Source organism: Phyllostomus discolor, chromosome 6, assembly GCF_004126475.2.
Source record: "Phyllostomus discolor isolate MPI-MPIP mPhyDis1 chromosome 6, mPhyDis1.pri.v3, whole genome shotgun sequence".
Taxonomy (NCBI): Eukaryota; Metazoa; Chordata; class Mammalia; order Chiroptera; family Phyllostomidae; genus Phyllostomus; species Phyllostomus discolor.
The window spans coordinates 79512564-79526927 of NC_040908.2; the positions used below are offsets into that span (position 1 = coordinate 79512564).

General features: G+C 43.0%; 1 protein-coding gene across 4 annotated transcripts in view; it reads left to right on the plus strand.

Annotated features, from left to right (window-relative positions):
- Nucleotides 1-11299, plus strand: part of JAML (junction adhesion molecule like) — a 34023-nt gene extending 22724 nt beyond the window's left edge. For 3 of the 4 annotated variants that reach the window (XM_036028490.1, XM_036028492.1, XM_036028493.1), the window contains 5 exons: nucleotides 559-793; nucleotides 3615-3753; nucleotides 5701-5761; nucleotides 9019-9105; nucleotides 10795-11299. In XM_036028490.1, coding sequence (XP_035884383.1) covers nucleotides 559-793; nucleotides 3615-3753; nucleotides 5701-5761; nucleotides 9019-9105; nucleotides 10795-10887 — 615 coding nt within the window. In that variant the 3' untranslated portion in view covers nucleotides 10888-11299. The remainder of the gene's footprint in view (nucleotides 1-558; nucleotides 794-3614; nucleotides 3754-5700; nucleotides 5762-9018; nucleotides 9106-10794) is intronic. The other variant, XM_036028491.1, reaches the window with a different exon arrangement.
- The last annotated feature ends 3065 nt before the right edge of the window (nucleotides 11300-14364 follow it).

Below are 14364 nucleotides of genomic sequence, written 5' to 3' on the forward strand. Positions count from 1 at the left end.
TTTGGACCCTAGTGGCAACCATGGAAGAAGTGAAGTGGCTAGATTTGGGATATATTTTGAAGGTAGAGGTGATAGGATTTTCTGAGGGATTTTAGATATGAGTTGTTCAAGAAAGAGAGGAGTTAAGGATGACTCCAAGATATTTAGCCTGAGCATCTGGAAGAAGGCATTGCCATTTACCAAAGTGGGACGGACTAGAAAGAACTGGTTTTGGGGAAAAACTTGGAGTTCAGTTTTAGTTATGTTTCAGATTTCCTATTGAAAATCCAATTGGAAATGTCATAAAGAGTAAAGGTATACTTTCACTTTTTTTTTTTTATTAGAGTAGTGTAAAAAGTTAAGCTCCCTCATTCTTACTTCCTCATCCCCCCTGCAGATGGAACAGTTGTTCATAACTACATGCCAGCACACACATGTGTGTTCACACTGTTGTGTTATCTAATACTTTCTGATAATACCTATACTGGCTACACATTCAGGGGCTCTCAACCTTCCCCACTCCCAGCACCTCCCCTCATACTTTGTAGCAGTCTCATACATTTTGCCTTTCTCTTCTAGGAGGAGATTATGTTGCGTTATTACACCAAAAAATTACCTAGTGGGTACCACCAGTATGGGGGCCGCTTCCAGAACCGTGTAAACCTGGTGGGGAACACTGCCCACAATGATGGCTCCATCAAGCTCCAAGGAGTGAAGGAATCTGACAGAGGAAGCTACACCTGCAGTATTCACCTGGGGAACCTGACATTCAGAAAAACCATTGTGCTACATGTGATTCAGAAAGAGCCCCAAAGTATTTAACATTTGGTTGGGGAGGGATGAGGGACCTCATAGCTGGTAGGCATGGCCAAGAGTAGGGTGAGGTAGAAGAGACTTTTAGTGTGCAAAACTTAAGGGGGCATCACTCTTGGATGCTGACACTACTTGCATGACCCTGAGACTGATGTCTCCTTAAATTTGTTGCCCTGGGCACCTTGTTTGCCTCACCCTAATTGTGGTCTCGCTAAAAGTCAGTGAAAAGAGGGCTAATATTTAGTGAACACCAGCCCTTTGCCAGATGCCACTCATTGTCAGCACAACCTACCAATTTAAAGATACAGGAACTCAGAGATGAACTGGAGTTGATGTTCAAAGTCATTTTTAATTAACTTGAAAAAAGAGGCTGTGTGCTCTGTAGTTGAGGGGGAATGATCCTGAGCTGGTGAGAGACAGCAAAGAACAGAAAAAACAGGAAGGGAGCAGCACCAAAAAGAGGGGTTTTCTGAGCAAAGGTTTTGTATTCTGGGAAACGCTATGCATTGAGGCCAGTTTGTAGGCAAATAAAGACTCAGTTGTGTTGACTGAGAGAGGTTAATAAACTATAAGTCAGTTTTAGCAGTCAGGATGTGGCCTGTGGACTTTGCCTTACACTGGGGCCCTCAGGGGTTGGCTGTGGTTGGTTGAGGGTGGGGGTGGGGGTGAGGATGGAACACATCTCAATACCTCTGGCCAGAGACTTAAATCTATGGAGGTACCTTCTCGTTAAATAGTAAAGGGTCCCAGCTGGAGATAGAAGCAAAGCAGATAGATTTCTTCTCTCTTAGAAATCTGAATCTTACAGATAAAACTCAAGCCATTAAATGGGAGCTCATTCAACCTCCAAGTCTTCCCCACCCACAAATATGTCTATAATCTGCCCTCATCCTTATCTCTGCCTTGCCATCCTTTCTGCTTGGGCTTATCCAAATCCCTGTGCTCAGGTGCATTCTCTGTTCCTTCTCACTCACTCTCCATTGGCATCTACCATTCAGCATATAAGTATGTTCAAGTCTTCCTCTCACCTTGTGTCCATGTCTAATTTAGCTCTCATCCTATATCTTTCTTTTTCTTTTTTTCTTTCTTTTTTTTTATTTTTTATTTTTTTATTTTAATCATTGTTCAAGTACAGTTTTCTCCCCCCTACTCCCATTCCAGCCCACCCACCCACCCTCCCCCCTTCTTTCTTTTTCTTAAAACAGCTTTCTTGAGATACAACCTACATACCATACAATTTTCCCATTTAAAGTCTACAACTCAGTGATTTTTAGTATATTCAGAGTTGTGCAACCTTCATCACAGTCAATTATATATTCTTTCTTGACAGCCAAATAGCTTGTAAAGGTACTGTATGTAGTGTCTCTCATCTCATTCCTGGTAACTGTTCAGTGCACTGCATTCTGGCTTCTACTCCTATTCTAGCTTGGATATAGAGATGGTACTCTGGATCTCACATCCGTGGCTGTTTTTACCTCAATGGTACCGGATACTACAGTCTATATATTCAGCATATTCTATGCTGGACACAATTTATCTATCTCTATATATCTGTGTGAGCTCCACCCAGATATACCACAAATATTTCAAATACCACATATCCAAATCTCCTCTGGCATACCTCTTCCCATCCCATCACCTCAACCTCAGTTAATGCCACCACCATCTATATAGTTCTCCAACTGGGTACCTGGGAGTTGTACTTGCTTCTTCCCTTTTCCATGACCCCCAGACTAACAGATCAACAAGTCCTGTCATTTCTGATACTGACTTTGAATCTGCCTTCTTTCCAGGCCATCCCTACCACCTTAGTTCTGATTGCCTTTATCTGTGTTTTAGACTGTAGGCCTCTAACTAGTTTCTGCTTTCATTCTCAGCCACTGTTCATTCTTCATGCATCTTTCTAAATCATGCATCTCAATATTCTATTCCACTGCCTATGATCTTTTCATTGCCTACAGAAAAAAAAAAGCCAAATTCTTGGTTGAGATCATCAAGGTCCTTTATGACTTAAACTCAGTTTCCTGTCCACCCACCAGTGCAACTTTTGAGCCCAGCGCATGGAACTGTTTCTAAAAGCATCATCCTATGTTCCCTTTAAGACTTGATGTCCCCTTTAAAGCTCAGTTCAAACTTTAGAACTTTGGCTAACAAATTGTCATATCCACATAGAATTGGGTACCGTTTTCTCTGTGTTCCTCTGCATCCTGTATAGACTTCTGTCATAGCACCTAGCAGTCTGGTTTTCTGTTGACATGGTTTTCCCTCTCCTTGGAGGCAAGGACCAGCATTTTCATGTTTGTGTCTTCCATGTCTAGTAATATCTGGTGCCCACGAGGTCTGTGATGTATGTATTTAGAGTGAATTGAGGAGTTAGTGAAGGGTACCATATGGGTGGAAGTGTCTGCAAAGATCTTACTTGGTATCATGTCCATGGGGCTGAGTGTTGAAGCATAGATCCATTTGAAAGAGTCGCTTCCCATAAAAAGATCAGTAGCCTCTAAGATGTCTGTTATTTCTATGTCATTTGGCAAACCACATTTTAAGATAGAATTGTTAATGCAAAAGAAAACTCTACTATAGGTGAGGTGCTGTTCCCTTCTCCTGCCCACCTTAATCTATACTTCAGGAGTAAGCAAGGGGGCCAGACTTTGGCTCTCAGTCTAACATTGACAGGAGGAATCCTAGTGTTTCAACATGGAGTAGAGTCTGGCCTTCTCCCCTAACTTCCTGACCTGGCTGTTGCTACTTTGTATGTAGCTGGTGGGGCTGTCAGCTGTTGGAATATTGAGGCCCTCTCATTGCTTTTCTCCTTTCCTAAGCATTGGTGACTCCAGTAGCTTCCAGACCTGAGATCCTGGGTGGTAATCAGCTGGTAACCATTGTGGGGATCGTTTGTGTCACTATCCTGCTGCTTCCTGTCCTGATATTGATTGTGAAGAGGACCTATGGGAATAAGAGGTACAGGGCTACTCTCATCTCTGGGGCTGGGAGGCTAGAGGTGTAGGACTGCCTCTAACCTGAAGTGGGAGAGAATGATAGGGCCCTAACTGTGCCAGTTTTACAGAGGGTGACATCAGTTAGATGTTGTCTGTATAGCGACCCTGCTGTCTTTGCTCCTGGAACACCTTGCTGCACATTCCCACATCATCCTCATTCACTTTGGTATTTCTTACAAACATTGCCAGCTCTTTTACAAAGGGTGGTCTAAGTAGAGCATGATTAAGAGTGTAAGTCTTAAGCATGAATTATAATGGCACCATTCAATGCCTGAGAGAGATGATTTTTAAATTATCTACTATATATGCTTCACACAGAAAACCAGATCTTGAGGGCTTTAGTGGCTTTATTTAAAAGACCACATTCTAGTTGTGACAGCCTATTTTTGAATGGATGCCCTGAAGTCCTGTGTTATTTATTGTTGAAATGTATGTTTAAAGGCTTTAATTTCATCTAGTATCTCAAAAATGCCCAGATGCTCTGGCCTGGGCACTAGAGTTTCATTGGCTGAGGTACATTCCTCAGTTTACCCAACTGTTGATGAAGTATTTTGCTAGGATAGATTGACTGGCTGTCTTGTTGAGATAGTGTCTATGGGAAAGGGCCCTCATTAAGATGAAGTAATGCTGACTTTTGAGTCTCTTTTCCCCATGGAACATGGATTCTGCAGAAAGTGCATATGCCCGCCACATTTGCACTCCCATTTCTAAGGGTCCTATAACTTGGTTTTGAACTTGTTTGGCTTCTCTGAGGGTCTTTGCTCTGGGCATGCTGAATTAGACAACCTGGGTTCCATATCAGATCACTTCTCCCTATGGACCTCAGTTTTTTTTTTTCCAAAATGAAGAGCAGTACTTCCATGTCTACTTGTTTATTCTAAAGAAACAATCAGATTGATATGTCATGTTCATGAATATGCTTGCTGTAGTATTGATTATAATTAAAAGTTGAAATCACCTTCTGTGTCAGAACAGTAATGTTTTAAAGAATTGGTATTCCATTCAATGAAATAACACACAACCCTGTATGTAATGACATGGGAAGATGTCCAATTCCATGTTATAGACTACATAGTATGATCTCATGTTTATAAAGAAGGAAATTATATTACGCTCATTTCAGCAGCATATGTTTTAAATATATTTTGTGGGGGTGTACCTATGCTTACACTGACAAAGTTTTGGAAGGATATTTCTTAAATAGTAATAGTGATATTTAGGATAAAGGAGAAGGTGGGTCCCATGAAGGTAAGGAGTTTACTGGAATTTCAGCCTCCAGCAGTCTGAATTTCTGTATTATTTGAATTATCTAATAATGAGAATATACAACTTAATAATCTGCAAATACAATAGAAATATTTCTGCTTGAGACAAAAAATATGTTTTTTTTTTCTGACTTTAACTCTAATTGTTTTTTACGGTCTACCTTAGGTCAAAATAGATAAAAAGGAAAATGTATTCAGTAGCAATTTAGAAGGCAAATGGTCAAGATATCAAAGGCTAAGGACCAGGAAAAAAGAGCTCACAGCTTGGGATGTTTGTGTGGATAATTCATCTTGGCCCTTTGAAATGATGTCTAGCTGAGTTTCTGCTATCCCCTGCTAGTACAGCTATATCTCCCTAGTACTCAGAGATAATAAAGTCTAATACCATGGCTCGGCTCTGTTCACCTTACATTGTTATAGACAGAAAGTTCTTAGAGTGATGATGGAGAAGTGGAAGCTGTAATTCAGCCCAAACTATCTCCTGCTCTCCATGAAAGATATACTCCCAGACTTCAAGTAGAGTTGGGTAGGAGTCTAGAGAGAATAGCTTCTGCTTTGGTGATTCTGTCTTCACAAAGCTCTGTAGATATAGCCTTGAATATACAGTGGTACCTGGTTAATTTCATGTGTTTCATGTCTTGCAGTTCAATAACTTCCACAACCCTGGTAAAAAGTCTGGAGAACACAAAGAAGGTTCACGCAGAGGTAAGTGAAGAACTCTGCCATTTTGCTGCTGTGGCCAAGGAGGGTGAGGTGGATACTGCTTCGTATCAGGATGGTAGTGTTATTATTCCTCTGTACCCGTGTCTTACTCATTGTTATCTCTCAGCACTTAGGCTAGTGGCTGGCACAGAGCAGGGGCTCAGGAAGTCATCACCACTGGAGTAAAAGCCCTTGGGGGCTTTTCATGTGGAGGGCAGGTGGGGCCAGTCCAGGATGGTCAGGCCTTCCTGGGAGGGCCTGAGCAAAGAGCTGGACTTTTAGTCAGAAAGCCCCAGTTCAAAAGATGAATGTGGGACTTCTGGCCAAGATGGAGGCATAGGTAGACACTCTGTGCCTTCTCACACAACCAAAAGAAGGACAACAATTTAGAAACAAAATAACAATCAGAACTGACAGAAAATTGAAGTGTATGGAAGTCTGACAACCAAGGAGTTAAAATTGACTGGTAGGAGGGGAAGAGTTGGGCAGCCGGGCAAAGAGGGGTTGTGGCAAAAAAAGGCGGTGGCTTGTGGACCCCAGGTGCTCAAGGCAGCAGCTGGCAGACCCCAGGCATAGGGTAGCAGCGGGCAGATGCAGTGAGGTCGCGATTGTGGAGTGGGGCACGGCACAGGAGGCTGCTGTCAGACCAGCGGTCCCACATTTGCTCGCAGATAAACCAGGCAAAACTGGGGAGTGAGACAGACCGTACAGCCCAGGGTCCCACCGAGGGCAAATAGAGCCTCAAAACACCAATTGAAAACACCTATGGGGGGTTGAGGTGCTGGGAGAGACTCCCAGCCTCACAGGAGAGTCTGTTGCAGAGGCCTACAGGGTCCTAGAACATACACAAGCCTACCCACACGGGAATCAGCACCAGAAGGGCCCAGTTTGCTTGGGGGAAGCAGCAGAAGTGACTGAAATTTAACAGAGAGCGGAGCAAGTGCCATTGTTCCCTCTTGAGCCCCTCCCCCACATACAGCATCACAACCCAATCCATCACAATCCAGCAACAGGGGTTGACCCACCCTGATGAACTCCTAAGGCTCCGCCTCTCATATGTAACAGGCGCAACAAGACCAAAAAAAAAAAAAAAAAAAAAGGTGCAAATGGAAGAACAGATCAAAGCTCCACACAGTAAATATAACTAAGCGACAAAGAGATTGCCAACCTATCAGATGCACAGTTCAAAGCACTGGTGATCAGGATGCTCACAAAATTGGTTGAATTTGGTTGAAAATTAGAAGAAGAAATGAAGGCTATGCTAAGTGAAATGAAGGAAAATACACAGGGAACCAATAGTGATGGGAAGAAAACTGGGACCCAAATCAATGGAGTGGACCAGAAGGAAGAAAGAAACATCCAACCAGAAAAGAATGAAGAAACAAGAATTCAGAAAAATGAAGAGAGGCTCAGGAACCTCCAGGACATCTTTAAACATTCCAACATCCGAATTATAAGGGTACCAGAAGGGAAAGAGGAAGAGCAACAAGTGGAAAAGTTATTTGAACAAATTATAAAGGAGAACTTCCCCATTCTGGCAAAGGAAATAGACTTCCAGGAAGTCCAGGAAGCTCAGAGAGTCCCAAAGAAGTTGAACCCAAGGAAGAACACACCAAGGCACATCATAATTACATTAGCCAAGGTAAAAATGAAGGAGAGAATCCTAGAAGCAGCAAGAGATAAGGAGACAGTCACCCACAAAGGAGTTCCCATCAGACTGTCAGCTGATTTCTCAAAAGAGACCTTGCAGGCAAGAAGGGGCTGGAAAGAAGTATTCCAAGTCATGAAAGGCAAGGACCTACATCCAAGATTGCTCTATCCAGCAAAGCTCTCATTTAGAATGGAAGGGCAGATAAAGTGTTTCTCAGATAAAGTCAAGTTAAAGGAGTTCATTATCACCAAGCCCTTATTATATAAAATGTTAAAGGGACTTGTCTAAGAAAAAGAAGATAAAAACCTTTTACAGTAAAATAACAGCAAATTCACAATTATTAACAACCACACCTAAAACAAAACCAAAAGAAACTAAGCAAACAGCTAGAATAGGAACAGAACACAGAAATGGAGATCACATGGAGGGTTAGCAACAGGGGAGTGGGAGGAGGAGAGAGGGGCAAAAGGTACAGAGAATAAGTAACATAGATGGTAGGTAGAAAATGGACAGGGGAACGGCCAGAATAGTATGGGAAATAGAGAAGCTAAAGAACTTACGACACGTGGACATGAACTAAAGGGGGGGAATGTGGGTGGGAGAGGGTGTGTAGGTTGGAGGGGGGAAAAAAAGAAAGCCCCAGTTCAAGCCTGGCTCTGCTGCCTCCCTGAGCCTCAGCATTCTCATCAATAAAGCCAGGATAAGGACAAGCATATTTGCCCTGTTGTGTGGTTCAAATAACATCATGATATGCAAGTGTTTCATAGTCTGCGAGACACTGTGTAACTGCAAAGGAGAATTGTGATACATTTGGGAGTTAAGTGAAGGAGTTAATGGTTAAGATTAAATATTCAGGGGCCTTTAGAAAGAGAGGATCAAAAAGCACTTTCTCCTCCACATTAGTTTGTAAGGGAGCTATGAATGATTGCTACTAGGAATTGAGAAATGGATTCATTTCCTTGAATTCCTTTTTCTTTCTTTCTTTTCTTTCTTTCTTTCTTTCCCCTTTTGGAACATTTATCTTTCCATCTTTTGGTCTATTTGTGACCCAAGAGTAGGATGTTCTCACAGCATAGTGTGGGCCCTCCAGCAGCCCAAGAATTTTTCACTGGATAGCATTACTTCCCCACATAATGACAGAAATGGGAATCACAAAGTACCCCCACCCCACAGAACTGAAGATCAGAGAGGGCTGTTCCTGCCATGTAAATACTCTGAAAGAGTTGACAACAAATTAGCTGCTGATTAATGCCAGCCATCCTGCCATGACTCTAATTAGTAGGAAATAACCACAGAGTAGATATAATTTGTCAAGATAAGGATTCCTGCTGCTACCCAAACACCTATCAAACAAAGACTGTTTGGCTTTTGAAGCAAAGAATTTGGTTCTTAAGATAAAGTGCTCTTTGCTGACAAGTTAATTTCCCTAATTTTGTGGAACACTGAGGACTGAATTATTGTTATTGTTGATAATTCTCTGGCTTTCAGTATCTCCCTGAACCTGCCAGTTTTGGTGGCTGATGCCCTGTGAATACTAGCAGATGGCCTTTTCTCTGTCATAGAAGATCTGCTGATTTTTAGGAACATTTATACCATTTTTCCCTTCTAGAACCATGTTTATTCCTCAATAACTACACAGGAGGTGACAGAGGAAGAAGAACCAAGTGAGAAATCAGAGGCCACCTACATGACAATGGTGAGATGATTCTGGGCCCAGCTGAGCTAGGTGTCTGGAGGTTGGGAGGACCTGGGAAGGGTGTGGCAGCCTCTTGGGAGTGGATGTGGCCAGGTCACCGGGGGAGGTAACTGCTGAGGGCAGAGATTTTTCTAAGTGGTAAGAAAGTCAGAAGTTGAAACTTGGCCAGATATAAGAGTAATTCTCAAATTGCCTTCCCGCCCAACTGAAGTATTATGGGGAATTAAGGCTAGAGGTGATTGATTTTAGTGGTGAAAGTGGGACCTTTACTGTGGGGTAGGCAAAGGGCCTCTGTCTCATCAGTAGAACCTAGTGAAGAGGGCACCCTAGATCCTTATATCCTTTCTTAGGTTAAATACAACCTAATAAAGAGGATGCCATAGACCCTTGGTTAAGCATTGTGTTGCAAGGGATTGTTTTCTATCAAAAGGTCCCTTCCAACTCTTAGATTTTTTTATTCTGTGACTTATTATGCTTTGACATAATCCAACTGCTAGGAAGGCTGCATGCAAAATTCCATATCATAATGTGGGGTCTGATTTCTTCTTCCTCTTTGCTCAATTCCCCAGGGAAGTACAGCACCTAGAAAAGGCACCTGGAGTGTCAAGAGCAGGGGTAAGGACAAAAGAAGTGAGCTGGCAAGGGGCATGATGCTATTTGTAGACTATAGGTACCAGACCTTGAAGAGTACAGTGTTCTGCTGCGTTCAGGAAGGCCAGCCTCCTCTGTTTGTAGGGGCCGGCGATGGCTTGTGTTTGTTCGTGTTGAACCAGCAGTGAGGACACATGACTCCCTGGTGACCGCAGCAGAGAAAGGTTCTGCCAGGGAAGTATAAGGTCAGAGACCTGGCCTGGTTCCACCAAGTGAAACAGTATATCCACTCTGAAGTTGTAGTTGAATATAGTCATTCCCCCCACCATCCCTCTCCCATTATTGCCATGTGATACTACAGTAATTAATACTCTTCCTGCCACTCAGAGACCTACTGACACAGCTGCCTTGTGGCTACTGCAGTGTTCACCCACCTGGGTGATACTTTTGGCAGAAAAACAGCTACCCTCCCCATGTTCAGTGCTAGGTGCTTGTGATTTAAATTGCAGAAAATGGCACCTCTGTCGTCTTGAAATGGATCCAATAAGGCAAGTGCAATGAGAGGCCAGGGCCTCAAACTCAAAGACCTTCCGGGCCTGGTCAAGTTATTTTAAAACACTGTGTATCAAATTAATAAGTATGTGGGTGAATTCTGGCCTGCAGGCTACTTGTTTGAGACCTCAGGTGTAGAGGTGTTATCTGATAGGGAGCAGGGGTAGCATAGAATCTTTGATTTTTTTCCTGGAATTAAGTTCACTTAAATGAAGAGGCACCATGCGGTGTCCCCTTTCTTTGTACAGCACAGTGGCCAAGATCACAAGCTTTGGAGTTGGACAGACCCAGGTCCAAATCCTGACTCTGAATTAGAAGTTAGATGAACTTGGGCAGCTAGTTTAGCATCTCTGAGCCTCATTTTTCTCATCCTTAAAAGTGGGAATGATAATACCTGCCTCTCAGGTACTGAGGATCAAAAGAGATGATACATATGAAATTGAGAACTGGGCCACATAGATGCAAAGAGCTCAATAGGTGATAACTATTATGATTTAAATACTTTTACAAATGTGCTTCGTGTTTCTTCCTTCCCTTTCCCTGTAGCACCCAGTTTGGCCTTCTCTGAGGTCAGCACCGAATAACCCACTTGACAAAAAGTCAGCTGGGGAAATGCCAAAACCAGAGCAAGCCTTTTAAGAAGAAATGAGAGTTCCCTTCACCTTTAGGAGTGGCAGAGACCCTCCTCTGTGTGTCCTGAGTCGCTGCACCAGTTGTTACAGAACCCCCACCCTCCCAGTTGTCCTCCTGCCTCATCTGTTGGTCAAGGGCTGAAGATGGAAGGCTCACAGCCTGGCAGAAAGATGGGGCAACTCTGCAAGAATAGGCCTCAATGAGAGGAGCATGGACTTGACGCCTCTGCAGTGGGACACTGGCTCTGGGGACCCTGGCTGAGCTGCCATAGCAGTGTCAAGCATGCTGTCTGATCAGACCCTCAGCTTGAATGGTGTTCTTTGTGGATGAGTTACTGGGAAGAATCACAGAAATAAAAACCAACCTAAATGATTCCTTTGGCACATTATCCTTGAATAAATGTGGTTTATGGAAATCATCCTGTTTTTATACACTGGCTGAGGGGTGAGTGGTGTGTTGGTCAGGAACTTATCCTTGAAGAGCTGAAGTGACTAGAGGAAAGCCACAGTGACCTAACCTATTGGGAACTGTTTGGGCCCTGGGAAAGTTTTGGAGGGGTTGGAAGTAGGGTAGGAATACATTCTAGGATTTAACCCAGTACTTCTTAATTCTGGCTGGGTATTAGAATGGCTGGTAACTCTGCTGAGGCACACCAGAGGCATCTTGGAATTCCTGGGTGGAGCTTGGGCATTTGTCTTTTTCAGAAGTTATACTCATGGATTGCCAAAGTGGGTAGCCATTGATTTAACTCTTGGTCTGAAATGTGAGGTTCATATACTTTTGGTTACTATTGTCAGGTGTAATAGGGTTAGGTTTTTAAAAATCCTTTGGTTCTGTGCTCCTGTTTCTAGCCTGGGTTCAGCTCATTTCTCCTCTCCTCGACTACTGTAGGCCTTTCCTCATCCTCTGTATCCCATCCTTCCCATTTAGCTGCTCAGCACAGGATAAAGAGGTCTTTCATGGTTCTCTCATTTGTGGTACAATTTCTTTTTTTATTATTATGTTTTATGGATTATGCTATTATAGTTATCCTGATTTTTCCCCCTTTGCACCCTTCTGCCCAGCATCCCCCATTCCCTCAAGCAATCCCCCCCCACCATTGTTCATGTCCATGGGTCATACATATAAGTTCTTTGGATACTCTATTTCCTATACTGTACTTTACATCCCCACGGCTATTCTGTAATTGCCTATTTGTACTTCTTAATCCCCTCACCTCTTCACCCATTCCCCCACACTCCACTCCCATCTGGCAACCATCAAAATGCTCTTCATATCCATGATTCTGTCTCTGTTCTTGTTTGCTTAGTTTGTTTTTTAGATTCAAAATTGTTAATAGATATGTATCTTTTTGCCATTTTATTCATAGTTTTTATTATTATTATTTTATTATTGTTTAATTACAGTTGTCTGCATTTACTCCTTACCATATTGTTCATAGTTTTGATTTTTTTCTTAAATAAGTCCCTGTAACATTTCATATAATAGTGGTTTGTTGATAATGAACTCTTCTAGTTTTTTTTTTTTTTTAATCTGGGAAGCTCTTTATCTGCCCTTCCATTCTAATGATAGCTTTGCTGGGTAGAACAATTTTGTTTGTAGGTCCCTGCTTTTCATGACTTTGAATATTTCTTGCCAATCTCTCCTAGACTGCAAAGTTTCTTTTGAGGAATCAACTGACAGGCTTATGGAAACTCCCCTGTAGGTAGCTAACTGCTTTTCTCTTGCTGCTTTTAAGATTCTCTCTTTATCTTTAACCTTTGGCATTTTAATTATGATATGTTTTGGAGAGGGCCTCTTTGCATCCACCTTGTTTTGGACTCTCTGTACTTCCTGGACTTGTGTGTCTATTTTCTACCCAAATTAAGGAAATTTTCTTTCATTATTTTTTCAAATAGATTTTCATGTCGTGCTCTTTCTCTCTCCTTTTGGCACCTGTATGATGTGAATGTTGGACCTCTGAAGTTGTCCCAGAGGCTGCTTATAGTATCCTCATTTTTTTGGATTCTTTTTTCTTTTTGTTCTGATTGGTTATTTTTTTTCCTTATGTTCCAAATCATTGCTTTGATTCTCAGCTTCATCCACACTACTGTTGTTTCCCTGTAAGTTGTTCTTTATTTCAACTAGTGTATCCTTTGTTTCTGACTAGATAGATCTCTTTTATGTTGTTGAGGTCCTTACTAAGTTCCTTGAGCATCCTTATAAACAGTGTTTTGAACTCTGCATTGGACAGATTGCTTATCTCCATTTTGTTTAGTTCTTTTTCTGGAGTTTTGATCTGTTCTTTCATTTGGGTCATGTTGTTTTTTGGGGTTTTTTTTTTGGTCCCCTTATTTGGGCAGACTCCTTATGTTTGTTTCTACATACTAGGTAGAGATGCTCTGACTCTGTGCCTTTTTTAAAAAGATCTTATTTAGTTAATTTTAGAGAGAGGGAGAAAGAGAGGAAGAGAAACATCAATGTGTGAGAGATACATTGAATATTTGCCTCTTACATGCCCCCAACTGGGAGGCTGGCCTGCAACCCAGGCATGTGCCATGACTGGGAATTGAACCAGTGATGTTTCACTTCTCAGGCTGGCACTCAGTCCAATGAGCCACACCAGCAAGGGCTGACTCTGTGTCTTGGTAGGGTGGCCTAATGTAGTAGGTGTCCTGTAGTGTCCAGTAGCATAACCTCCCCTATCACCCAAGCTAGGTACTTGAGTTGTGCCCTTCGTGTTAGCTGAGTACACCTCCTCTTGCAGTTGAAACTTGGTTGCTGTTGGGAGATCAATGGGAGGGATTTACCCAGGGCAGTCAGCTGCAAGGATTTACTGTGACCACTGACCACCGACCAGTGCCCTCCATGGAGGATGAGCTGTACAGGGGCAGGGTGGTGCCACCACAATGTGGTCTGTAGCTGACCACTGTGTGCACTGGCCCTGGGGTTTCCTGGGTGGTACAGGCCAAGGTCAGCCTCCACCTATGTTTTGCCTGGGGCCACCCTGCCTGAGCTATAAAGCAATCTGAGATGGCTGCTACTTATACTGGGGTTGGAGATTCCCATGCAGAGCCAAGCTGTGAATCTATGCTGGCTGCTGCTAGTGCCAGGCCTGGGGGGGTGGGTCACTGAAGCCAGCTGTTGCTTATTTGATAGGATTAAGGAATTTGTGGAGCATGAGCCAAGACCAGCCATTCATATGGAAAAGCAGCTTGGGTGGGCCCATAAGTTGGGTGGGACAGTGTCTCTGGTGATCTCCAAAGTTGGGCCAAACAGTGTTAGCCAGGTTGATGGAATCCCAGATAAGGCACCAGCTTGCCAGCTCTGGCTCTGTGGGGGGAGGGCTTAGAAAAGGGACAATGGCCTCTGTTTACCTTGATACCAGATACTTCAGTTTCTCTGTTTATACCAATGGTGCCTTTCAAGCTGCTGTCCTGGTGCTGGAGCTCAGAGGGAATGAGTCTGAGTAGATGAGTCTGTATCTGGGTTCTTTAAGAGGAT